Genomic DNA, 26,798 nt, shown 5'->3' with positions numbered 1-26,798 from the left:
AGCTTAATCGCAAGGATTGTAACAGGGTCTCGCTATATGGCGCCAACGCGGGTAACTCTTATCAGTAGACCCCGTTATTTTTTCCACTAAGACATCATCAAGAATCACTTTTTTTTCAAACTCATTTTATTTTCTAATTCCTTTTTTTTACTTTATGTCGACCTTTCTATCCTGGTATTTTAATGCATATATGCTTTCCATTTGTAAATCTTCTTTCACCTTCTTTATTTAAATGCCTATATGCTTTTCACACACATACACACATATATATTGTTTTATAATTTAATTCATTAAAATAATACACAGTAAAATGTAAAAAACAATATTTTTAGTAGTGTTGAAAAATTTTTTTAAAATTTTATTAAAAAATAATTTAGAATAATAAATTTAAATTAATTAATTTATTAAATTAATTAATTTATTAAATTAATTAATAGAAAAATTGTAAAACAATTTAAAAATTAAATAAAAATAATTAAATTTTAAATCATTATGTAAATTTTAAAACAATATTGTGGTAATAAAGAAAGTGAATTATGCTATAAAAAATGAGTTTAATTTTTATGGAAAATTTGTCATTTTTTAAACCATTGTTAATATTTTGACATAGACCTCGAAATATATGCGATAGAAACGATAGAATAGATAATAGTGTGACGACTTTAAACTTTGATCTACAAATTCCGGAAACTAATTTTTGTAGACTGTCGAACTAATTAAATTTTCAGTAAATAATGCATATATACAATTTTAAAACACATGTTCACACACAATTGAGTTAAACCGACGTCAAAAAGCTAAAGTCAACGATTAATAAACGACATTCATTTTAGATCTCTCGGTCCTAACGAATGTACGTGAACGTGAATTAATAGAAAATTGAGAAAAGTGTTAAATTTCGTGCGATCTTCAATGATCGCATGATCGCATTGTTTTAATTAAAGAATAATTTTTTTTAAAATAATTTTAACTATTTATTTTTTTATTTTTAATAATTTTAATAATTTTAAAAAATTTAATTTTTAAATATTATTTAATTAATAGCGAAAATTTTTATTAATTTTTCTTTATATTAGATTGTTAAAAGAAAAAAACCAAATAAAAGAGGAAATAAAAACAAAAATGGAACCAAAACTGACAGGAGATGAAATAGTGATATCCGGTATAGCTGGAAAATTTCCAAATAGTGAGAATGTTAAAGAATTGCAAAACAATCTTTTAAATAAAACGGATTGCGTTACTAGCAGTAAAGCTCGTTGGGATTTCGGTATGAATTATGTTTTAATTATACAAATTAAAATATATTTAGTATTTAATTTAAAAAGTGCGAATTTGAATTCAAAATTCTTAGAAGATATATATTTAAAAAATTATATTAAATTAGAAAATTCTAAAATAAATTAATAATAAATATTCAGAACATCCTAATGTGCCACCGCGAATTGGAATTATGAAAAATATTGACACATTTGATCGTGTATTTTTTGGAGTTCATGGAAAATTGTCCGACTGTATGGATCCAATGGTGAGAATGATTTTGGAAACAACATATGAAGCAATCACAGATGCTGGTATTAATCCAAGAAAATTAAGAGGAAGTAAAACTGCTGTTTTCACTGGAAGCGCTTTTTCAGAATCGGAAAAAACTTTCTTTTTTGAAAAATTAGAGGTATAGACAATATTTTCTTTTATTGTCGAACGAAAAAAAATTTCAATTGATTATAATTGACGAGATAAATATTGAATCTTGTACATTTTTTTTTTTTTTAGCAAAGTGGTTTCGGTTTAATTGGTGCCAGTCGCGCTATGTTGGCAAATCGACTTTCATTTTTTTTCGGTCTTACTGGACCAAGTATTAACATTGATTCTAGCTGTTGTGGAGGTATTACAGCATTAGAGGAAGGATTTAAAGCAATTAAAGAAGGACGAGCCGAAAGTGCAGTTATTGGTTCCAGTAATGTTATTTTACATCCAAATATGTCTCTACAATTATTTTTATTAGGTATATAACTGTTTTCAATAATTGAAAATAATTTTTTAATGGAAAATAAAAATTCAAATAATTAATAAAAATAAATAAAATACAGTAAATTATAATTTGAATTTTAGGACTTTTATCTCCCGACGGCATAACAAAACCTTTCGACAATACAGCCGATGGTTATACTCGTAGTGAAGGTCTCGTTGTTCTTTTTCTTCAAAAGGCACGCGACGCTAAACGTATTTATGCAGAAGTAAAAAATGCACGCATGTGTTTTGGTGATGTCAACAATAAAATGCAATTTTTTTATCCGACACATGATTTTCAAGCAAAAGTGATGAGAATGACATTAAAAGAATGTGGTCTTAAGGGAAAGGATATTTCATTTATAGAAGCCGACGGTTCAGGTATTAAAGAAGTCGATGCTGAAGAAGTAAGAGCAATTGACGAAGTTTACAATGAAGGACGAAAATTACCCCTACCAATTGGATCAGTCAAATCTAATCTTGGCTCATGTTCAGCCGTAAATCCACTTAATGGAATTATTAAGGTTTTAATTCGTGATAATTTAATAACCATTAAAATAATTTAGATGAAAATTTTTAGTTATATAGTAAACAGAAATATTTATACTTAATAATCAATTTGAATTGATTAATTAACTATTCACTGAATATAGAGATCACAAAATTTTTTCAGGTTATCACTGCAATGGAATCGGGATATATTCCACCAAATATTCATTTAAAAAAAATATCTGACAAAATCCCTGCTCTTAAAGAAGGTCGATGTAAAGTTGTAACGGAATTAACTCCCTGGACTGGAGATTACGCGGTCGTCAATAGTTTAGGATTAACAGGAACAAGTGCTAATATTATATTAAAAGATTACAAAAAAGATAAGAAAAATGGAGGAAAACCTGACGATAATCTTCCTCGACTAGTCATTGGTTCTGGATGCACTGAAGAAGCTGTTAATGTCATACTAAACGATGTATGATTATAATAATTTTCTTTTAAATATAATCTCAACTTTTTATATTAAAAAACTTATATAATCTTCTGAAAATTTTGCTGAATGATAAAATATTAAAATTTACAGCTGGAAAGCAGACCAGTCGATGTAGAAATGCTACAACTTATTTACGATATTTTTGAAACTGAAATTCCAGCTCATTTATATCGAGGTTACACTTTACTTCCTCCTCGTGGATTAGCAAAGAATAAAACACGTGATATTCAATTTAACACGGGACTTAAGAGGGAAATATGGTATATGTTTTCTGGCATGGGCTCTCAATGGGTTGGTATGGGTGAGTAATATTTAAGAAAAATAATTTATTAAAACAAACAAAAATTTTCATAAATATTTAACGATTGTTTTCAAAAAATTTACATAACAGGAGAATCTTTAATGCAAATACCAGTTTTCGCGGAAGCTATTAAGAAATGTGATCGCGTTTTAAAACCTCGTGGTATCGACATTGTGCGCATCATTAGAGAAAAGGATCCTAAAATGTTTGAAAACATTGTCAATTCTTTTGTTGGAATTGCTGCTATTCAAGTTAGTTAATCTTTATAGATTATAAATAAAAAGAATTAATTAAATAGTAAATTTTCACTATAAATATCAAGAGAAAAAATTTTAAAAACATTCCCTGCATTAAATTTTCAGATTGGATTAGTAGATCTTTTAGACTCAATTGGGTTAAAACCAGATTTCCTAATTGGTCATTCAGTTGGAGAATTAGGTTGTGCTTATGCTGATGGATGTTTCACAGCGGAACAAATGGTTCTAGCTGCATTATGCAGAGGTCTAGCATCAGTGGAAACAGAAATGCCAAAAGGTTCCATGGCAGCAGTTGGTCTTGGCTATGAAGAAATTAAAAACCTTTGCCCACCCGATATTGATGTAGCTTGTCATAATAGCGCTGACAGTTCAACTATCAGTGGTCCTGCAGACTCTATGAAAGCATTCGTCGCACATCTAACAGTAAGAAATTTTTAATTTCTAAATCATATTTAAAAGCATTAAAATACCTAGAATAACTAATTCTTTTCCTCAGACAAACAAAATTTTTGCTAAAGAAGTGGCGTGTAGTAACATTGCCTACCATAGTCGTTACATTGCTCCAGCAGGAGAAAAATTAAGAAAATATCTACAAGATGTTATACCTAATCCAAAATCACGAAGTAATCGCTGGGTAAGCACTTCAGTACCACGTGATGAATGGAATTCCGCAAGGGCTCGACTATCGTCTGCAGAATATCATACAAACAATCTTTTAAGTTCTGTTAGATTTGCCGAAACTGCTAAATGTATACCATCGAATGCTGTTGTTATTGAAATAGCCCCACACGGTCTTCTACAGGCAATTGTGAGAAAATCATTGCACGAAAATGTCATCAATGTACCCTTAACTAAAAGAGGACATCCAGATAATATTTCATTCCTCTTTGCTGCATTAGGTAAAATTTACAATGCTGGCTACAATATCAATGTGTCTAATCTTTATCCTAAAGTCAACTATCCCGTATCGCGAGGAACACCTTCAATTTCATCTTTAATTCGATGGGACCACTCAATTAGCTGGTACGAAAGAAAAAATTAGATCTAATACGAATAATTAAAAATATTAGTAACTGATTTAACAAATGTCCTTCAAGGTACACTAACTTTTTTAAACAACCGGATGAAGTTAAGGAGGGAGAGATGAATTTCATTATCAATTTAAAAGACGAGAAGTGGAAATATTTGGAACATGCTAAGATTGAAGACGAAGTGATTATTCCAACTTCTGTATACTTGAAACTTGCCTGGGATGTTTTAAAATCATTAAAAAATGATTCTGAATTTTCAGTTGTTTACCATAACGTAAAAATTCATAAGCATCAAGTAAAAATTCCAGAAGACGAAAGTATTATATTAGTAGTAATGGTTCAAAAAGGTAGAGAATATTTTACAAAAAGAAACTACATTATAAACTTTTTAAGAGTATATAAGAACTTGCATACAAACTAATTATTTGAATTTTTGTGAGGTTAATTTATTAAATTTTTTAGGTACTGGTTTCTTTGAAATAACAAACAATGAAATTTTATTATGTTCGGGAATTTTACAAGCTACTGACGATCCTAATGAGGAATGCAGTCTAGTTCCAAAAAAAGCAGATAAAGATTATCAGGATCTAAGTGAAAATGATATTTACACTGAACTGCAAATGCGAGGATTACAATACTCAGGTCCTTTTAGAAAAATTCGTAAATCATCAGCAAATGGATGCAATGGAATTTTAGTTTGGAAAGATGATTGGACAACCTTTTTAGAAGGAATGATTCAAATGCATATTCTTGGAAATGACATCAGAAAAACTCAATTACCAATTAAAATCAGAAAAATTATAATTAACATAAAATTGCAAGAAGAGGCGATCAATAAGTCATGTGGTGAGCATTTCTTTCACTTTAATAAACTCTCATATTGAAATACTTACTATTTCTTGCTGTTATAGTTATTAAAGCTCAATAATAATTAAATGATTTATTTTCAGAAATTCCTGTCACAGTGTACAAGGGTATTGAAACAGTAAATGCAGGTGGTGTGCAAATGGAAGAAATTGTTCTTAAATCTATTGTACATGAATCTTGGAAATATAACGTTATCACAGAGAAACTTCAAATCGCTCCTATCACAGATGGAGCACAATCTAATTTATTCGAGATCTTGAAAATAACACTTCAATTTCTGAATGAAAATGCCAAAAACTCAAATTTAATACGTATCGTTAACGATGGAACTATCAATGTGGAAAATATGCAACAAGTTTGGCATAAAGTTCTTGAAGATAGTCCAGAAAATAATAAATTTAAATTTGATGTGATACCATCATCTTCGTTATTGAGCAATAAATCAAAATCTAACGATATTGCACTTTTGGTGCTTTTTAATGTTGTACAACACACTTCCCAAGGACTTTCAAATCTTATATCAGATGGATGCTTTTTAATGACATTTACAGAACCAAAAAATGAAATCAGTGTTTTGAAAACGGCAGATTTTGCAGGACTAGGACTCGTACTAAAAAAATATTCTTCGAATAATCAAATTGCATTACTATTTAGACGAAAACAATCAATCAATAATACAAGTGTTTTAGACATCAATGACAATCAAGATTGGTCCAATCAAATTAGAACGAAACTCCATTCAAAAGCTTGCAAACGTCTTATAATTGCAATTAGATCAAAACAATGTACATATAATTGTAAAAACATTGAAGTACTTCAAAAAGAACGAAATGGACATAAAATTCAAATTGTCGATATTCAAGATCCCAAAGTTTTAAAATTCTCTTTAGATGATTCTTCGTATAGCTCCCACATGGATCTCGATTTAAAAATAAATATTCTTTTACCAGGTAAAATTTGGGGAACATACAGGCATTCGCCAACTACCTCGAATATCCGACAATTGACTAACTGGATAGCTAGACAGATAAATCATTCCGATATGGAATCAATCTCCTGGGTCGAAGGGTTTCATAAAAACGATGCAAACACAATCAAAGTTGAATATTCAGCAGTCAATCAAGCTGATATTCTCTCAGCAATTACTAAAACTGGATCAGAAAACACTGGAAAAAATAGACTAGAAATGAAGTGCTTTGGCTACGAATATTCTGGAATTAATTCAAAAGGAAGTAAAGTTATGGGAATTGCTGCAAATGGTGCATTTTCAAATTATATAACAGCTGACACTGATTACACATGGAAAATACCTGACAATTGGTCACTAGAAGATGCTGCAACAGTACCTTTAGCATATGCAGTTGCATACTTGGCTTTGGTGATAAAGGGAGATTTACAGAAAAACGAATCAGTTTTTGTCTACGATAGTGCCTCTTCCATTGGTCAAGCAGCCGTTAATCTAGCATTAAATATTAAAACACAAGTATTTGCTGGACACGATAGTGATATCAACAAAAAAAATCTAATGAGCAACTTTAAAAATATTCCTGAGCATCGTTTTGTGAGTGCATCAGGAACTTTTGCTGATCAAGTTTTAGCACAAACTGAAGGAAAAGGAGCTGATCTTGTAATATATAATGGAGATGATTTAAGTAAAATAGAGACCTGCCTGATGTGTGTGAAAAATAAAGGAAAAATCATTATCATCGGAAACTTACAACAAGCATTTAGTAAATCAGTAGGGATGAAAATTTTCTTAAGGGAAATTGCTCTCTTCTCAGTAATTCCAACGAAAGTAAATAGCCTTGATCTAGCAACTAAAAAAAAATTATCACGATTGATTGAAAATGGATTAACAGCGCAAATTGTAAAACCATTGCCTAGACGTATCTACCCAAGGGAAATGTTGAAAAACGCTTTTATCGATGGAGCAACAAATAATGTTTTCGGAAAAGTAAAGTTTTCCTTTTTTACATTTTGTTTTTTGGAATTTTAAACAAACTTTTAGTGTTCTATTTTAATTTATTTCTTACATTTACAGATCCTAGTTAAAGTACAGCCAGAGGATGGAAGTAATAAAGCTCTGACAATCTCTCGTTTTCTATGTAATAGACAAGGATCTTATTTGATAATTGAAGGATTGAGTGACTTTGGTCTCGAATTAGTTGACTTTTTAGTTGTCAGAGGTGCCAAAAATATTGTTATAGCATCCGAATCAAAAAATACAAGACCATACAGTAATCACAGAATCAATTTGTGGAGGGGATATGGAGTATCAGTTGTAGTTCGCGAAGAATTGGACCTTACCCAACAACAAAATGGGAATGCTCTTCTTGAAGAAGTCAATACACTTGGTACAGTAGATGGCATTTTTGATCTACAGCGTATTGAACATTCGTCAAAAAGGTCTTCCAGTTCAAAATATTTGTTTACCAAATATATTTTTGAAGAATCTAAGCAAATGTGTCCTGATTTACGACATTTCGTTGTTTTTGCAACATGTAAAAATAGCAGGGAAAATATCGACGATGTTTTGTTAAGAGAAATCGATTTGACAAAGATTTGCCAAGAAAAAACAAAAGGAGCTACCGCGGGACTATTGATTCTTTTAGGACAAGTTTCTGGAATTGCGGAATGGACTACTAAAAACGAGACTAATGTACCTTTATTGTCTATACCTAGTATTATTGAACAAATGGATAATTTAATAGGATCAAACGCGTCGATTGTATCTGTTTGTCACAAATCATTAGAAACAAAATCTGATAAGGTGAGATATCATAATATTCGATTTTGGTGTTCTTTTAATTTAATAAATTATGTACTTTTTGGGTTTAAGCTTCGCTTTAACAACACCTTGTCTACGAATCTTTTATAAATATCTGTAAATGATTTTTATTTAATTTAATAAACTAGAATTTAATTTTCAGGTTAAAAAAGAGTCAGACTCCGTTGAAGAAACGGCAAAGTTAAGATTTGACAAGTATATTAATGCAATTCAACCATTGAAAACGTCATCCAGGTTTCAAATTTCGGAGGAAAATCAATATTAAGATTAATTATTATCTTCAAAGAATTAGTTTGTGAAATACAGATTAGAAATAGCTTAATAGATAATTGTATATGCTTTGTAATTAAAATATATTATATTAACACGAAAACGTTTTAACTTTAATGCATTATGCTTTTTTTGGTAGACAGCAAATAAACAATCCAACAGATTTTATTTAAATTTACTAATTACTAATGTTATTAATCAAAATTAATTAAATTTCCTTCTTTAATGTTTTTTTTTATTAATGACTTAAATATAATTGTTCAAATTGATGGTACACATTATCATCAAAACATAAATTATGATTGTTTATTTACTGAATAACAATATTGCATTATTCATTAATCAATGTTATTTATCTTACACTAAAAAATTGAAAAAATATAATGACATAATTTGAAATAAATAAATAGAATTATTGTTAATTATTTTTTAACTGAGTACTACTCACTCGTATGTTGTTATTCCTCACTTTGATATTCACTGAATGAAATTTCTGGGCACATCTGAAAATCAGAGAAGATTACTTGATTATTTTTAAAATCTTGCAATTATCGGGATATTTTTCTTAAGTTAGAAATATATATTTAAAAGTTAAATTTTTTTAAATCATTATTCTTTATTATTTAATGTACTTAAACAGTATTTATAAAGTTTAATTTGATGCTTATTTAAAGTATTATTATAAATGGAAAAAGTGACACGTGTGGTTTTAAACTCACATTTTACACATAACATTCCAGGTCATGACTTTTTCACATTAGCAATAGTGAAATTCTTCTGATTTACATGCAGAACAATGCAAAACTGATATGGTATTTAAATATTTTACATTATCGGCGGATTCTTTAAATTATTTGATTTGCTCAGCGGTTTTTACCCCCGCTATTCTCTAATAAAGAATATACTCTTTAAAAAAAATGAATTCATGGGATTCGCTTAATACAATTGTTATTTCAAAAATAGCGGAATAATAAGAGGCACAATTAAAAATTGAAGAATTAATGTGAAATTGAATAATTTTCATAATTTTGAACAGCCAAAAATTTTTTCCTCATAAGTGAAAAGGATGAGAATATTATCATTAATTTCTTTTATTGTGTTTTTTACATTTTCTAGATACCTCCTTTCTTCTTAAAGTGATTTTTTAATTTTAAATCTAGGATAAAACAACATTCGTTTTTGAATATGAGAAAATTCAGGGGTTATTTTTCAAACGATACAATGTATATTTTAGAAATTAACATTCTTTTAGTTTTGGAAATACGTCACAAAGTAGTTAAACTTTGATCTCTGAACAATGTATAATTAAGAGGTAAATTTTCAAAAGCTACAATGATATATGTAAAAGAAGTACAATCTAATTACAATATAGTTTTGCTTACAAAGTATATATAATTTCAAATCAAGTAATTGCTCTTCAACAACAAAGATATAAAGACAATCATTTTAAATATAACGTTTATATCGGACGTATACGTGAATGTAGAAGCAGAAAAATAAGATTTTCATTGAATTTAAATAAAAATTTACTAATAACAAAGTATAGAAAACAGAAGATAATTTGAACATAAATAATAGAATATAAAAAAAAGTTTATTTATTCAGGTCTAAATTAAAAACCGAATAAAAGGGGAATTAAAAAATGGAACCGCAACTGACGGGAGATGAAATAGTGATATCTGGTATAGCTGGAAGATTTCCGAATAGTGAAAATGTTAACGAATTGCAGAAAAATCTTTTAAATAAAATAGACTGTGTTGGTGACAGCAAAGTTCGTTGGGACTATGGTATGAATTAATTTATACTACACAAATTGAGGTTAAATTGTCTCAAGGGTTTAGGCATTGGCTCATTTACAATATATTTTATATAAATAAAATTTTCAATAAATATTAAAGAAAAAAAAGAGTTCAAAATAGCCTCTGGTCAATGTTCAAACAGTGCAAATTAGTAAGATAATTAATAATATTAATCAATTATTAGTAATAAGCAATAATTTTACAGAAAATCCAAAAGTTCCTCCGCGAATCGGTACAATGAAAGATATTGACAAATTTGATCGTATATTTTTTGGATTTCTTGGGAAAATGCTGGATTTGATGGATCCTATGATAAGAATGACAATCGAAACTGCATACGAAGCAGTCGCAGATGCTGGAATTAATCCAAGAAATTTGAAAGGAAAGAAAACGGCTGTCTTTACTGGAAGCGGTATTTCAGAATCCGAAATGATAGTTCTTTATGAAAAATTTGGGGTAAGAAAAATGTTATTTGGTAACAGTTAAAAAATTACCGATACCATTTGTTTTTATTATAACCAATTAATCGCCAACATATTCTTCAAATAATATTTTACATAAAAATTATTTTTTAGCAAAATGGATTAGGCTTAATAGGAGTCAGTCGTGCTATGTTGGCAAATAGAATTTCATTTTTCTTTGGCCTTAATGGACCAAGTGTTAACATAGATTCCAGCTGCTGTGGAGGTGCCAGTGCATTATACGAAGGATTTATGGCAATTAAAGATGGACGAGCTGAAAGTGCCATTATCGGTGCCAGTAATGTTGTTTTACATCCAAACATGTCATTACAATTATTTTTGTTAGGTACCGTACACGAATTATTTTTGTCTCTATAAAAGCCAGTCACAGTGAAAGGGTAAAATGAACAATATAATTTTCAAAAATACAAAATAAATTTCAGGACTTTTATCGCCCGATGGAAAGACAAAATCATTTGACGATGCAGCTGATGGTTATGCTCGCAGTGAAGCAACTGTAGTTCTATTTCTTCAAAAAGCTCGTGACGCAAAGCGTATTTATGCAGAAGTGAAAAATGCCAGCACATATTTTGGAAGTATAAACAATAAACTTTCTATTTCTTATCCGACTCATGATTTCCAAGCCAACATAATGAAAACGACATTAAAGGACTGTGGTATTTCGGGAAAAGATATTTCACTCATAGAGGCAACAGGTTCGGGTCTTAAAGATGTTGATGCTGAAGAAATAAAAGCAATTGACGAAGTTTACAATGAAGGTCGAAAATTACCCCTTCCTATTGGATCTGTTACATCAAATCTTGGCTCATGTTCAGCCGTAAATCCGTTAAATGGAATTATTAAGGTGAATTATTAATATGTAGAGATATTAAAATTTACTAAAGGCTAACAATTGTAACTCTTAATTTTTTGTAGGTTATTACGGCAATGGAGTCAGGATACATTCCGCCAAATCTTCATTTTCAAAAACCATCTGACCAAATCCCTGCTCTTAAAGAAGGTCGATGTAAAGTTGTAACAGAATTAACTCCATGGACTGGGGACTACGCGGTCGTTAATAGTTTAGCATTTACAGGTGCTAGTGCTAATATTATATTAAAAGATTTCAAAAAGGAAAAGAAAAATAAAGGGGAGCCTAAAGACAATCTGCCAAGATTAGTCATATGTTCAGGATGTACAGAAGAAGCTGTTGACTTCATACTAAACCATGTTAGTTTCACAGTTTCTTCTATTTAACTGTGTAATAAATAAAGAAAACTTTACGTTTTATAATTAAAATTATTTAAAAGATTTTTCGTAAACGTATCCTAATAATATTCAAAATATGAAAAAATAATGTATATTTTACAGCTGGAAAACAGATCCGTCGATGTGGAAATGCTTCAGCTTATATACGATATATTTAAAACTGAAATTCCAGCTCATATGTATAGAGGATATACTCTTCTGCCTCCACATGGATTAACAGAAATTAAAACGAGAGGAATTCAACATAACCCAAATTTAAGGAAAGAAATTTGGTACATGTTTTCCGGTATGGGTTCTCAATGGGTCGGAATGGGTAAGATTCATTACACTGTATTGAAGTTAATTGTTTCAATAAATTAGGTAACATTTAAAATTTTAATGCAGTGATATTTAATTTATAAAATAGGAGAAGCTTTATTGCAAATACCTATTTTCGCGCAAGCTATAGAGAAGTGCGATAAAGTTCTTAAGCCAAAGGGTATCGACATTTTCCGCATCATTACAGAAAAGGATCCAAAAATGTTTGACAACATTATCAATTCTTTTGTTGGAATTGCTGCTATTCAGGTATCTCATTCGAAAGTTATTCTAAAAAAAATCATACAAACAACAGTTCACATTACTTCTACTTAATAAAACAAGAATAAATTTTCAGATTGGATTAGTAGATCTTTTAGACTCCATTGGACTAAAACCAGATTTCCTAATTGGTCATTCAGTTGGAGAATTAGGTTGTGCTTATGCTGATGGATGTTTTACAGCAGAGGAAATGGTTCTAGCTGCATTATGCAGAGGTCTGGCTTCAGTGGAAACAGAAATGCCAAAAGGTTCCATGGCAGCAGTTGGCCTTGGTTATGAAGAAATTAAAAACCTTTGCCCACCCGATATTGATGTAGCTTGTCATAATAGCGCTGACAGTTCCACTATCAGTGGTCCTGCAGATTCTATGAAAGCATTCGTCGCACAATTGAAAGTTAGATATATTTAATTTACTAATCTGTTAAACCATGTAATATCTTTTCGAAATATAAAAAAATTGAATCTTTTCCTCAGGCGAAAAAAATTTTTGCCAAGGAAGTGGCATGTAGTAACATAGCCTATCACAGTCGCTATATTGCTCCAGCAAGTGAAAAATTAAGAAAATACCTTCAAGAGATAATACCTAATCCAAAACCTCGAACTAATCGCTGGGTAAGCAGTTCAGTTCCACGTGAAGAATGGAATTCTCCTAGGGCTCGACTATCATCAGCAGAATATCACACGAATAACCTTCTGAATTCTGTTCTCTTTGCCGAAACTGCAAAATCTATTGCATCAAATGCAGTTGTTATCGAAATAGCTCCTCACGGCCTTCTACAGGCAATTGTAAAAAAATCATTGCCAGAGAATGTCATTAATATATCGTTAACTAAAAGAAACCATTCCGACAATGTCTCGTTTCTTTTTGATGCTTTAGGAAAAATTTACAATACTGGCTACAATATCACTGTGTCTAATCTTTATCCTAAAGTCAACTATCCAGTATCACGAGGAACACCTTCAATTTCATCTTTAATTCGATGGGATCACTCAACTAGCTGGTGAGAAAATAAAAGCTGGTTGTGAATATTTCAATTAAATATTATTATTAATGACTCAAAAAAGAATAAGTAAAAGAATTCATACATACTATGAAATATTTCGTTATTAAATTGCAGGAACACTCACTTTTTTAAAAAACCGGAAGAAATTAAGAAAGGAGTGATGAATTTCATAATTAATTTGAAAGACGAGAAGTGGCAATATTTGAATAATTATAAGATTGATGAGAAGGTAGTTTTTCCTACTTCTCTATATTTAAAACTTGCTTGGGATGTTTTAAAATCGTTAAAAGATGATTCTGAACTCTCTGTTGTTTACCAAAACGTATATATACATAAACATCAAGTAGAAATTCAAGAAGACAAAAATATTACATTAAAAGTAATGGTTCAAAAAGGTACATGATGAATACTTTTAGAAAATAATTTAAAATAACAATATTAATAAATTACTTTCTTCAAGTGAACCAATTATATAAAAGGCAAACTTTTTCTCTATAAGTACAACACAGTTTATATATAAATTTGTTACATTTTGTAGGGACTGGTGTCTTTGAAGTAACAAAAAACGAAATTTTACTATGCTCCGGAATTTTACAAGCGACGGAAACTCCTAACGTAGAATGCAGTTTAGTTGCTAAAAAAGCTGATAATGATTCTCAGGATCTAAGTGAAAGTGATATTTACACTGAGTTGGAGATGCGCGGTTTACAATACTCAGGTCCCTTTAGAAACATTCGTAAATCATCAGCAAATGGATGCAATGGAGCTTTAGTATGGAAAGATAATTGGACAACCTTTTTAGAAGGAATAATTCAAATGCATTTACTTGCAAATGACATAAGAAAACCTCAAGTGCCGATTAAAATTAGAAAAATTGTAATTAATTTAAAATTACAAGAAGAAATTATCAACAAATCATATGGTGAGCATCCATTCTTTTTAATAATCTCATATTTAATATCTTATATTCTACCCAATAACCCGTTATATATAATTAAAATTAATTGTAAAATATTTTGATTATTAACCCTTTCCCTGTACTGGATTATCCCTACTCCAGCGCTATAGAATGTATTTCCCATAGTCCCCACCAGGCGACCGAATTGTCGTTTTTTGTCGATAACGGTCACTAGGACAGGGAGAGGGTTAAATGATAATATAAGTAAGCACATTCGATTGGCCTCATTGAAATATAAACATGTACTTAAAAGAAAAGATACATGTATCTAAAGCTCAATAACTATATTATTTATTTTTAGAAATTCCTGTCACAGTAAATAAGGGAATAGAAATTGTGAAAGCAGGTGGTGTACTAATAGAAGGAATCGTTCTAACATCCATTTTGCATAAAACTTTTAAAAAAAATATTGTTACTAAAAAACTTGAATTCAGTTCTGGAATGGATAGACCACTGTTTAACTTATCAGAAATGATAATTCCTTCAAATATTCGTAAAGCAACTAATTGGATAGCTAGACAAATAAATCATAACGATTTGAAATCAATCTCCTGGGTCGAAGGGTTTCATAAAAACGATGCAAACACAATCAAAGTTGAATATTCAGCAGTCAATCAATCAGATATTCTCTTAGCAACTACTAAAACTGAGTTTGAAAATACTGGAAAAAATAAACTAGAAATGAAGTGCTTTGGTCAAGAATATTCTGGAATTAGTTCAAGGGGAAGTAGAGTTATGGGAATATCGGAAAATAGTACACTTTCAAATTATATAACAGCTGACACTGATTACACATGGAAAATACCTGAGAATTGGACTTTAGAAGATGCTGCAACTGTACCTTTAGCATATGCAGTTGCATACTTGGCTTTAGTGATAAAGGGAGATTTACAGAAAAACGAATCAGTTTTTGTCTACGATAGTGCCTCTTCCATTGGGCAAGCTATCATTAATATAGCCTTCAATATCACACCACAAGTATTCGTTGGACACGCTAGTGATATCAACAAAAAAAATCTAATGAGCAATTTTAAAAATATTCCTGAGCATCGTTTTATAAATGCATCAGAAAATTTCGCTGATCAAATTTTAGCACAAACTGAAGGAAAAGGAGCTGATCTCATAATATATAATGGAGATGATTTAAGTAAAATAGAGACTTGGCTGATGTGTGTGAAAAGAAAAGGAAATATCATTATCATCGGACACTTACAACAAGCATTAACTAAATCAATAGGCATGCAAATTTTCTTAAAAGTAATTGATTGTTTTTCAATAATTCCAACCAAAATTAATAGCCTTGATCTAGCAACTAAAAAAATATTATCAAAAATGATTGAAAATGGATTAGCAGCGCGAACTATAAAGCCATTGCCTAGACGTATCTATTCAAGGGAAATGTTAAAAAATGCTTTTATTGATGGAGCTACAAATAATGTTTACGGAAAAGTAAAGTTTTCCATTTTCCTTTTTTACATTTTGTTTTTTGGAATTTCAAACAAACTTTTAATATTATATTTTAATATATTTTTTACATTTACAGATCATTGTTAAAGTACAGCCAGAAGATGGAAGTAATAAAGCTCTGACAATCCCTTGTTTTCTATGTAATAGAGAAGGTTCTTATTTAATAATTGAAGGATTGAGTGACTTTGGACTCGAATTAGTTAACTTTTTAGTTGTCAGAGGTGCCAAAAATATTGTTATAGTATCCGAATCAAAAAATACTAGAGCGTACAGTAATCACAGAATTAATTTGTGGAGAGAATATGGGGTATCATTTGTAGTTCGCGAAGAATTGGACCTTACCCAACAACAAAACGGGAATGTTCTTCTTGAAGAAGTCAATACACTTGGTACAGTAGATGGCATTTTTGATCTACAGCGTATTGAACATTCGTCAAAAAGGTCTTCCAATTCGAAATATTTGTTTACCAAATATATTTTTGAAGAATCTAAGCAAATGTGTCCTGATTTACGACATTTCGTTGTTTTTGCAACATGTAAAAATAGCAGGGAAAATATCGACGATGTTTTGTTAAGAGAAATCGATTTGACAAAGATTTGCCAAGAAAAATCAAAAGGAGCTACCGTGGGACTTTTGATTCTTTTAGGACCAATTGCTGGAATTGCGGAATGGACTACTAAAAACGAGACTAATGTACCTTTATTGTCTATACCTAGTATTATTGAACAAATGGATAATTTAATAGAATCGAACGCGTCGATTGTATCTGTTTGTCACAAATCATTAGAAGTAAAATCTGAGAAGGTAAGATATCATTGTATTCGATTTTGGTGTTCGTTTCATTTAATAAAATATGTACTTTTAGGGTTTAAAATTCGCTTTAACAACACCTTGTTTATAAATCTTTTATAAATATTTGTAAATTATTCTTATTTAGTTGATTAGACTTATATTCAATTTTTAGGTTGAATTAGAGGTAGACACCCCTGAAGAAACGTCAAAGTCAAAATTCTACAATTATATCAGCGCAGTTCAATTATTGACAACGTCCTCTATGTTTCGACTTTCGAACGAAAAGCAAACATAAAGATTAATTATTATCTTTAAAAAATTAGTTAAGATAATAGATTAGATAATAATTGTTTGCCTTGTTTCTTGTCTTATATTAAAATAAAGAAAAATATAATGAAATTGTTTGAAATTAATGAAAAGAATTATTGTCAATTATTATTTATATGCTGAGTATTACTCACTCGTATGTTGTTATTCTTCTCTCGTATGTTGTTATTCCTCACTTGTATGTTGTTATTCCTCATTTTGATATTCACTGGATAAAATTTTTGGGCACATCTGAAAATCAGAGATTACTTGATTATTTTTAAAATCTTGCAATTATCAGGATATTTTTCTTAAGTTAGAAATATATATTTAAGAGATACATTTTTTAAATCATTATTCACTATTACCCAATGAACTGTAGGGGCCATCCACATATTACGTGATAACTTTAGGGGTGGGAGGGGGTTAGTCAAAGTATAACGTTGGGTGGGAGGGGGTATAAATTACCTGAAACATGTATCACGTAATATGTGAATGATCCCAAAACTGTAATTTTAAAGTTTATTTATTTACAAGAAATTTGTTTGAAACAAAAAATACTTTTTATTATTTCTAGAAAATGCTTTTGTTGAGTGCTCGCTTTTATTAAATATTCTAAACTTAATTTTTTGTTTTGGATAATTTCATTTATTTCATAAATGTCAACATTATAATTATTTAGATTTTTAATTTAATTATTTTTAACAAGATTTTTTGGATTCCCTTGCTATTCTTTTAAAAGTATTTTTTAAATTTTAGTTATAAGGTGAAACATAAGATTCATTTTTTGACAAAAAAAAACGTACGAATTTATGTTGAAAACAGCTATAAGCCTCAATCTGCATACACTGTATATTTAAGAAATTAACATTTTCTGTTTTTGGAAATAATACAATTAGTATGTATTTAAACTTTGATCTTTAAGCAATGTAAATTTAAGAAGTGAATTAGCGAAAGCATTAATCATATACGTAAAAGTTTCCAATTTAAATGCCATTTGTTTGAAATCAGGAAATAATGCATATAACTTTAAAACGAAATATTCTTTTTCGGCAGCGAACATATAAAAACGTTCACTTTAAATGTATCGTTCATATCGGACGTATATGGGAACTCAAGCAGAAAAATAAGATTTTTTTTCAATAATTTCATACTACAAAAAGTAACGGAAGCAAATTGAATATTATAATAACTAATAAAAAAAAAAGGTGATTTCTTTAAAGATAATTTAAAAATCGACAGAAGGAAAATATTTTAAAAAACAATGGAGCCAAAACTGACGGGAGATGAAATAGTGATATCCGGTATAGCTGGAAGATTTCCGAATAGTGATAATATTAACGAATTGCAGAATAATCTTTTAAATAAAATAGACTGTGTTGGTAACAGTAAACCTCGTTGGAACTACGGTATGAACTACGTTTAAATTATCAAACATAAAATAAATGCACCAATGCATTAATTGTTGTCAATTACATAGATAAAATTTATTAAAAAAATTATTTTGAACTTAACATACGAATAAATATGAACTACAATTCACTACCATGAAAATGTACAATAATTATCACTTATCACAATGTCATATTTGAAAAAGATTCAAAACTAATGATTAAATAATTATTTGTAATAAGCAATAATAACTTTATAGAACATCCCCAAATTCCTCAGCAAATCGGCACAATGAATAATATTGATACTTTTGATCGTGCATTTTTTGGAGTTCACGGAAAAATGCTAGATTCAATGGAGCCTATGACAAGAATAATGATAGAAACAGCATACGAAGCAATCACAGATGCTGGAATTAATCCACGAAATTTGAGAGGAAGTAAGTCAGCAGTTTTTACTGGAAGCAGTATTTCAGAGACAGAAAAATCAATATTTTATGAAAAATCTGCGGTACGTGAATTTTTTTAAAAAGTAGAAATAATCAGACGCAAAAATATTCCCAAAATCTCATTTGTCAAAAATTATTTTTTAGCTAAGTGGATATGGCTTACTGGGAATCAGTCGTACTATGTTACCAAATCGACTTTCATTTTTTTTCGGTCTTACTGGTCCAAGTGTTAATATCGATACTAGCTGCTCTGGAGGTGCCAGTGCTTTACACGAAGGATTCATGGCAATTAAGGATGGAAGGGTTGAAAATGCAATTATTGGCGCCAGTAATGTTATTTTACACCCACAGATGTCTCTACAATTATTTTTGTTAGGTACATGTGACTCAATAAGTATAGAAGTTCATTAGAAGTCAGTCACAAGTAATGGATAAAAGAATGTTATAAATTTAAAAATATTCAACCTAAATTTCAGGACTTTTATCGCCCGATGGGAACACGAAATCGTTTGACGATGCAGCTGATGGTTATACTCGCAGCGAAGCAACTGTAGTTCTATTTCTTCAAAAAGCTCGTGACGCAAAGCGAATTTATGCAGAAGTAAAAAATGTCAGCATTTCATTTGGAAATATCAATAATGAACAATTTCATTTATATCCAACTTACAATTCCCAAGCAAGTCTAATGAAAACCACCTTAAAAGAATGTGGTCTATCTGGTAAAGATATTTCATATGTTGAAGCCGATGGGTCAGGCATTAAAGTTGTTGATGCTGAAGAGGTAAAAGCTATTGATGAAATTTACAATGAAGGAAGAAAGTTACCTCTTCATATTGGTTCGGTTAAATCTAATCTTGGATCTTGTGCAGCAACAAATCCACTTAATGGAATTATTAAGGTATGACTGTTTGTTACTTCTGCATTTGTGGCTTACTTATAACTCCTTTCGCAATAATATTATTAAACTTATCTAAGCATTTAAGTTCATTGTATATGTAATCAGTCTAAGAAATTTTATAGATTATCATAGCAATGGAGTCAGGATACATTCCGCCAAATCTTCATTTTCAAAAACCATCTGACCAAATCCCTGCTCTTAAAGAAGGTCGATGTAAAGTTGTAACAGAATTAACTCCATGGACTGGGGACTACGCGGTCGTTAATAGTTTAGCATTTACAGGTGCTAGTGCTAATATTATATTAAAAGATTTCAAAAAGGAAAAGAAAAATAAAGGGGAGCCTAAAGACAATCTGCCAAGACTAGTCATATGTTCAGGATGTACAGAAGAAGCTGTTGACTTCATACTAAACCATGTTAGTTTCACAGTTTCTTCTATTTAACTGTGTAATAAATAAAGAAAACTTTACGTTTTATAATTAAAATTATTTAAAAGATTTTTCGTAAACGTATCCTAATAATATTCAAAATATGAAAAAATAATGTATATTTTGTAGCTCGAAAACAGATCCGTCGATGTGGAAATGCTTCAGCTTATATACGATATATTTAAAACTGAAATTCCAGCTCATATGTATAGAGGATACACTCTTCTGCCTCCACATGGATTAACAGAAATTAAAACGAGAGGAATTCAACATAACCCAAATATAAGGAAAGAAATTTGGTACATGTTTTCCGGTATGGGTTCTCAATGGGTCGGAATGGGTAAGATTCATTAAACTGTATTGAAGTTAATTGTTTCAATAAATTCGGTTACATTTAAAATTTTAATGCAGTGATATTTAATTTATAAAATAGGAGAAGCTTTATTGCAAATACCTATTTTCGCGCAAGCTATAGAGAAGTGTGATAAAGTTCTTAAGCCAAGGGGTATAGACATTTTCCGCATCATTACAGAAAAGGATCCAAAAATGTTTGACAATATTGTCAATTCTTTTGTTGGAATTGCTGCTATTCAGGTATCTCATTCAAAAGTTATTCTAACAAATAATCATGCAAACAACAGTTCAAAGTACTTCTACTTAATAAAACAAGAATAAATTTTCAGATTGGATTAGTAGATCTTTTAGACTCCATTGGACTAAAACCAGATTTTCTAATTGGTCATTCAGTTGGAGAATTAGGTTGTGCTTATGCTGATGGATGTTTTACAGCAGAGGAAATGGTTCTTTCTGCACTAAGTAGAGGTTTGGCGTCAGTAGAAACAGAATTGCCAAAAGGTTCCATGGCAGCAGTTGGCCTTAGTTATGAAGAAATTAAAAACCTTTGCCCACCCGATATTGATGTAGCTTGTCATAATAGCGCTGACAGTTCCACTATCAGTGGTCCTGCAGATTCTATGAAAGCATTCGTCGCACAATTGAAAGTTAGATATATTTAATTTACTAATCTATTAAACCATGTAATATCATTTCGAAATATAAAAAAATTGAATCTTTTCTTCAGGCGAAAAAAATTTTTGCTAAGGAAGTGGCATGTAGTAACATTGCCTATCACAGTCGTTACATTGCTCCAGCAGGTGAAAAATTAAGAAAATACCTTCAAGAGATAATACCTAATCCAAAACCTCGAACTAATCGCTGGGTAAGCAGTTCAGTTCCACGTGAAGAATGGAATTCTTCTAGGGCTCGACTATCATCAGCAGAATATCACACGAATAACCTTCTGAATTCTGTTCTCTTTGCCGAAACTGCAAAATATATTCCATCAAATGCAGTTGTTATCGAAATAGCTCCGCACGGTCTTCTACAGGCAATTGTGAGAAAATCGTTGCCAGAGAATGTCATTAATATACCGTTAACCAAACGAGACCATTCCGACAATGTCTCATTTTTCTTTGAAGCTTTAGGAAAAATATATAATGCTAATTGCAACATAAATGTTTCTAATCTCTATCCTAAAGTCAACTATCCAGTTTCACGAGGAACACCTTCAATTTCATCATTAATCCGATGGGATCACTCATCTAACTGGTAAGATAGTTCATGTTTCAAATAAAACATTTTAGAATAAAAATCATAATGCTTACTGCGAAACAATTTTTCATTGCACTGCAGGAATACACATTTTTATAAACAACATGAAGAAGTAAAGGAAGGAGAAATGAATTTCATCATTAATTTGAAGGACGAGAAATGGAAATATCTGAAACACGCTAGGATTGATAATAAGGTGGTTATTCCTACTTGTATATACTTAAAACTTGCCTGGGAAGTTTTAAAATCATTGAAAGATGATTGTGAAATCTCAGTTATTTTCGAAAAACTAAAAATGCATAAGTACCAAGTAGAAATTCCAGAAGAAGAAAATATCATATTAGTGGTAACGGTTCAGAAAGGTAAATGATAAATACTTTTAAAAAGGAAACTGTATAAATAATTACTTTTCCATGGTAAACAAACACAACTAATCATTTACTATCTAGAAGTACAAAATATTATATTAACTTATTAAATTCACTAGGTACTGGTTTCTTTGAAATTACAAGCAATGAAATTTTATTATGTTCTGGAATTTTACAAGCTACTGAAACTCCTAATGAGGAATGCAGTTTAATTCCTAAAAAAACAGATAAAGATTATCAGGATCTGAGTGAAAGTGATATTTACACTGAGTTGGAGATGCGCGGTCTACAATACTCAGGTCCCTTTAGAAACATTCGTAAATCATCAGCAAATGGATGCAATGGAACTTTAGTATGGAAAGATGATTGGACAACCTTTTTAGAAGGAATGATTCAAATGTATATTCTTGGAAATGACATAAGAAAAGCTCAAGTGCCAATTAAAATAAGAAAAATTATTATTAACTTTAAATTGCAAGCAGAGGCGATCAAAAAGTCATGTGGTGAGAATTCTATTCATTTCAATAAACTCTAATTGCGTTTCTCATATTTAAATATAAATATACACTTGAAATAAAGTTACATGAAAATAAACATCAATGATTATATTATTTATTTTTAGACATTCCTATCACAGTGTATAAGGGTATCCAAACAGTGAATGCAGGTGGTGTACAAATGGAAGGAATTATTCTTAAATCTGCTCTACGCGAGTCTTGGAAAAATAATATTGTTACCGAGAGAATTCAAATCCTTCCGAAAACGGAAGAAACATACAAACATTTTCCAATTATTTCGAACCTTCAATACGTGTCAAATTGGAAAGCAGAACAGTTGAATCCTTCCGATTTAGACTCTATTTCTTGGGTCGAGGAATTCCCTAGAAATGTTGCTGACACAATCAAAGTTGAATATTCAGCAGTCAATCAATCAGACATTCTCTCAGTAATTACTAAAACTGGGTTAGAAAATACTGGAAAAAATAGACTAGAAATGAAGTGCTTTGGCTACGAATATTCTGGAATTAATTCAAAAGGAAGTAAAGTCATGGGAATTGCTACAGAAGGTACATTTTCAAATTATATAACAGCTGACACTGATTACACATGGAAAATACCTGAGAATTGGTCATTAGAAGATGCTGCAACTGTACCTTTAGCATATGCAGTTGCATATTTGGCTTTAGTGATAAAGGGAGATATACAAAAAAACGAATCAGTTTTTGTTTACGATAGCGCATCTTCCATTGGGCAAGCTATCATTAATATAGCCTTAAATATTACACCACAAGTATTCGTTGGACACGCTAGTGATATCAACAAAAAAAATCTAATGAGCAATTTTAAAAATATTCCTGAGCATCGTTTTCTAAATGCATCAGAAAATTTCGCTGATCAAATTTTAGCACAAACTGAAGGAAAAGGAGCTGATCTCGTAATATATAATGGAGATGATTTAAGTAAAATAGAGTCTTGCCTGACGTGTGTGAAAAGAAAAGGAAATATCATTATCATTGGAAACTTACAACAAGCATTTAGTAAATCAGTAGGCATGCAAATTTTCTTAAGGGAAATTGCTCTCTTCTCAGTAATTCCAACGAAAGTAAATAGCCTTGATCTAGCAACTAAAAGAAAATTATTACAAATGATTGAAAATGGAGTAACAGCGAAAATTGTAAAACCATTGCCTAGACGTATCTACCCAAGGGAAATGTTAAAAAACGCTTTTATTGATGGAGCAACAAATAATGTTTTCGGAAAAGTAAAGTTTTCCATTTTCCTTTTTTACATTTTGTTTTTTGGAATTTCAAAAAAAATTGTAATAATATATTTTAATTTATTTCTTACATTTACAGATCATAGTCAAAGTACAGCCAGAAGATGGAAGTAATAAAGCTCTGACAATCCCTCGTTTTTTATGTAATAGAGAAGGATCTTACTTGATAATTGAAGGATTGAGTGACTTTGGACTCGAATTAGTTGACTTTTTAGTTATCAGAGGTGCCAAAAACATTGTTGTAGCATCCGAATCAAAAAATACAAGAGCTTACGGTAATCATAGAATTAATTTATGGAGAGGATATGGAGTAACAGTTGTGGTCCGTGAAGAATTGGACCTTGCCCATCAACAAAATGGAAATGCTCTTCTTGAAGAAGTCAGTACACTTGGTACAGTAGATGCAATTTTCGATTTACAGCACATTGAAAAATTATCAGAAAGATCTTCCGAATCAAGATATTTGTTTACTAACTATCTTTTTGAGGAATCTAAGCGTATGTGTCCTGATTTACGACAGTTTGTTGTTTTTACAAAATGTAAAGATAGCGGCGAAAATATTGACGACATTTTGTTAAGAGAAATTGATTTGACGAAGATTTGTCAAGAAAAATCAAAAGGAGCTACCCGGGGACTTTTGATTCTTTTAGGGCCAATATCTGAAATTACTGAATACATAACTGAAAACGAGAGAAATCTATCTTTGTTGTCCATTCCTAGAATTATTGAACAAATGGATACTTTAATTGGATCAAATGCAACCATTGTATCTGTTTCTTATAAACCATTAGAAGCCAACTTTCATAAGGTGATAATTTTCCTGTTTATTGTTCAAAAGTATTAATTTTATTTTTAAAGTAATATCATTTATTTGACTAAACTTGGTTTAAATTTTCAGATTCAGAAAGAGAATATTACTACTGAAGAATCATCAAGATCAAAATTCGAAAATTATATTACAGCAGCTCTACCTTCATCAACAACTTGGAGACATCAATGTTTAGACGAATCTCAGCGTTAAGATTATTTATTAAATGTTTTATAAATTCTACAAAGTTGAGGCAAAAATTAACCCGATTCATTTAATAATTTGTTAAGATTTTAAGTATATTTTAATATAATTTTTAATATTTTATTCATTTTGCATGAAATTAGTTAGATAGTTAGATCTTATTAAAATTAAGAAAGAACTTAATAAAATTTAAATAAATTAATAGAATTGAATTATTATTTATACAATTATTTCTACTCACTCATTTATCCATTCTGACAGTCACTGGATGTAACTTCTGGCAACATCTGAAAATTAGAGAAAAGATTTTTAAAAAAATTATTTGATACAAATAAATATTTATTTGATAATAATCAAAACCTCAGAGTAAGACGTTGTCACGTCGAAAAATACAACTAAATTTTTCTGATTAAAATTTTTCCAATAAATTAAAATATTTACCTTAATAATGAATTTTCAGCTTCAAGGGGATTCTTTCAAACTAAATAGCCCTCGGAGATCCCTACTTTCAAGTTAAATTTCCATTCAGAAAATGTGAAAAATAACCGTAAAAATAGACCGAGTTCTAAAAAGTCTGTGTGAATTCTGTGTCCTTCAAGATGAACAATCCAGGATAGAATCTGCAAAAAGAAAAATTAATATACTGTCAGTGCTGTACTAATATGTGGTTAAATCTTTAACCGGTCGGTAATATAGAAAGCAATAAAAAATTTTATTTCCAAATTTGACAAAAATAAGTGTGGCATCGACACTAAACCTAAAGTAACCGAAGAACACAAAAATTTTGAAAATATGACTCATAGTTTTCGGCTTTTAAAACACATTATCTAAATGAAATTTCTACAATGAAAATTTACGGTTAAAACAATGCGTTGGTATTAAAATTTTTTAAAATTAGCAACGATTATGGTCGAAATATAATGAAATGACTCATCTGTAAATTATGCTTATGTAATTGAACAAAGTTGAATTAAAATTTTAAATTAAAAAAGATTTCGCCATCGTTGAAGAAATGCCAAAGTTAAAATTTAATAAAGTTGCAAATTTAAAAAAATTAAGATTAATTATTATCATTAAAGAATTAATATTATAAATATAGATAACAAATAATATATTTATATATATATATTTTTTTTATCATATTAAAAAAATTTACTTCTAGGTTTTCTTATTAATGACTTAAATAAAATTGTGCAAATGATGACACACATATCATCAAAATGTAAATGATTGTTTAATTATTCAGTAACAGTATAAAATTCTACATTAATCAATTTTTTAAATTTTGGAAACGATTTTGAACCTTGATCTAAATACAATGTTATGTTTTAACTCTTGACAATTTTTATTTTTAATAAAATTTCTTTTGTTTTTCGTAATGTATGTCTTTAAAATTAAAATTTTTTTATTTTTGGAAATATGTCTGTAAGTATGTATTTAAACTTTGATCTCCGAGCAATGTCAATTTAAGCAGTATATTTTCGAAAGCAATAATTGTATACGAAAAAAATTTTCAATTTAATTTCAATATCTTTATGCAAGTAATGCATATAATTTTATAACGAATAATTCCTCATCATCTACGAACTTATAAAAACGATCATTTTAAATATATTGTTCATATCGGAAGTATACGTGAAAGCAGAAGCAGCAAAATAAGATTTCTGTTAATTAATTTATTACTCAAAAGATTATAGAAACCAAATTAAAAGTTATTAATTAA

The 26,798-nt window shown here is 29.8% G+C and overlaps 3 protein-coding genes and 1 long non-coding RNA gene across 4 annotated transcripts in view; 3 read left to right on the top strand and 1 right to left on the bottom strand.

The window, feature by feature from the left end:
- LOC127281838 (uncharacterized) overlaps positions 1-17,311 on the bottom strand; it is a 133,074-nt gene extending 115,763 nt beyond the window's left edge. Inside the window, exon 1 of the long non-coding RNA XR_007843104.1 lies at positions 17,298-17,311. This is a non-coding gene — a long non-coding RNA (uncharacterized LOC127281838). The remainder of the gene's footprint in view (positions 1-17,297) is intronic.
- LOC127280811 (fatty acid synthase-like) lies at positions 769-8,609 on the top strand. Its single transcript, XM_051304117.1, has 15 exons — positions 769-853; positions 1,077-1,267; positions 1,419-1,669; positions 1,771-2,002; positions 2,110-2,531; positions 2,681-2,974; positions 3,083-3,293; positions 3,384-3,544; positions 3,656-3,973; positions 4,047-4,573; positions 4,648-4,928; positions 5,044-5,427; positions 5,532-7,402; positions 7,490-8,218; positions 8,379-8,609. Exons 2-15 carry the CDS (start codon positions 1,123-1,125, stop codon positions 8,499-8,501), a joined length of 5,949 nt encoding a protein of 1,982 aa, XP_051160074.1. The 5' UTR covers positions 769-853; positions 1,077-1,122; the 3' UTR covers positions 8,502-8,609.
- Positions 9,958-17,249, top strand: LOC127280886 (fatty acid synthase-like). Its single transcript, XM_051304243.1, has 14 exons — positions 9,958-10,293; positions 10,511-10,761; positions 10,881-11,112; positions 11,210-11,631; positions 11,703-11,996; positions 12,138-12,348; positions 12,442-12,602; positions 12,691-13,008; positions 13,089-13,615; positions 13,733-14,013; positions 14,157-14,540; positions 14,878-16,025; positions 16,120-16,848; positions 17,009-17,249. Exons 1-14 carry the CDS (start codon positions 10,149-10,151, stop codon positions 17,129-17,131), a joined length of 5,226 nt encoding a protein of 1,741 aa, XP_051160200.1. The 5' UTR covers positions 9,958-10,148; the 3' UTR covers positions 17,132-17,249.
- Positions 17,312-18,225: 914 nt separating the features above from the next.
- LOC127280927 (fatty acid synthase-like) lies at positions 18,226-25,287 on the top strand. Its single transcript, XM_051304376.1, has 14 exons — positions 18,226-18,551; positions 18,794-19,044; positions 19,127-19,358; positions 19,459-19,880; positions 20,003-20,296; positions 20,438-20,648; positions 20,742-20,902; positions 20,992-21,309; positions 21,390-21,916; positions 22,001-22,281; positions 22,407-22,790; positions 22,910-24,048; positions 24,143-24,871; positions 24,962-25,287. Exons 1-14 carry the CDS (start codon positions 18,407-18,409, stop codon positions 25,082-25,084), a joined length of 5,217 nt encoding a protein of 1,738 aa, XP_051160333.1. The 5' UTR covers positions 18,226-18,406; the 3' UTR covers positions 25,085-25,287.
- The last annotated feature ends 1,511 nt before the right edge of the window (positions 25,288-26,798 follow it).

Source organism: Leptopilina boulardi, unplaced genomic scaffold (genome assembly GCF_019393585.1).
Source record: "Leptopilina boulardi isolate dan_hultmark-lab unplaced genomic scaffold, ZJU_Lbou_2.1 LbouV2_1, whole genome shotgun sequence".
Taxonomy (NCBI): Eukaryota; Metazoa; Arthropoda; class Insecta; order Hymenoptera; family Figitidae; genus Leptopilina; species Leptopilina boulardi.
This window is presented reverse-complemented; position numbering and strand designations above follow the sequence as displayed.

What these genes read in the sequence shown, in the direction of transcription:
- LOC127280811 (XM_051304117.1), top strand. Translation starts at nt 1,123, where the DNA reads ATGGAACCAAAACTGACAGGAGATGAAATAGTGATATCCGGTATAGCT. An exon ending in TCTACAATTATTTTTATTAG is followed by an intron (nt 2,003 to 2,109) that starts GTATATAACTGT and finishes TTTGAATTTTAG; the next exon opens with GACTTTTATCTCCCGACGGC. An exon ending in TTAATGTCATACTAAACGAT is followed by an intron (nt 2,975 to 3,082) that starts GTATGATTATAA and finishes TAAAATTTACAG; the next exon opens with CTGGAAAGCAGACCAGTCGA.
- LOC127280927 (XM_051304376.1), top strand. Translation starts at nt 18,407, where the DNA reads ATGGAGCCAAAACTGACGGGAGATGAAATAGTGATATCCGGTATAGCT. An exon ending in TAAACCTCGTTGGAACTACG is followed by an intron (nt 18,552 to 18,793) that starts GTATGAACTACG and finishes ATAACTTTATAG; the next exon opens with AACATCCCCAAATTCCTCAG. An exon ending in TATTTTATGAAAAATCTGCG is followed by an intron (nt 19,045 to 19,126) that starts GTACGTGAATTT and finishes ATTATTTTTTAG; the next exon opens with CTAAGTGGATATGGCTTACT.
- LOC127280886 (XM_051304243.1), top strand. Translation starts at nt 10,149, where the DNA reads ATGGAACCGCAACTGACGGGAGATGAAATAGTGATATCTGGTATAGCT. An exon ending in AAAAGTAATGGTTCAAAAAG is followed by an intron (nt 14,014 to 14,156) that starts GTACATGATGAA and finishes TACATTTTGTAG; the next exon opens with GGACTGGTGTCTTTGAAGTA. An exon ending in TAGAAGTAAAATCTGAGAAG is followed by an intron (nt 16,849 to 17,008) that starts GTAAGATATCAT and finishes TTCAATTTTTAG; the next exon opens with GTTGAATTAGAGGTAGACAC.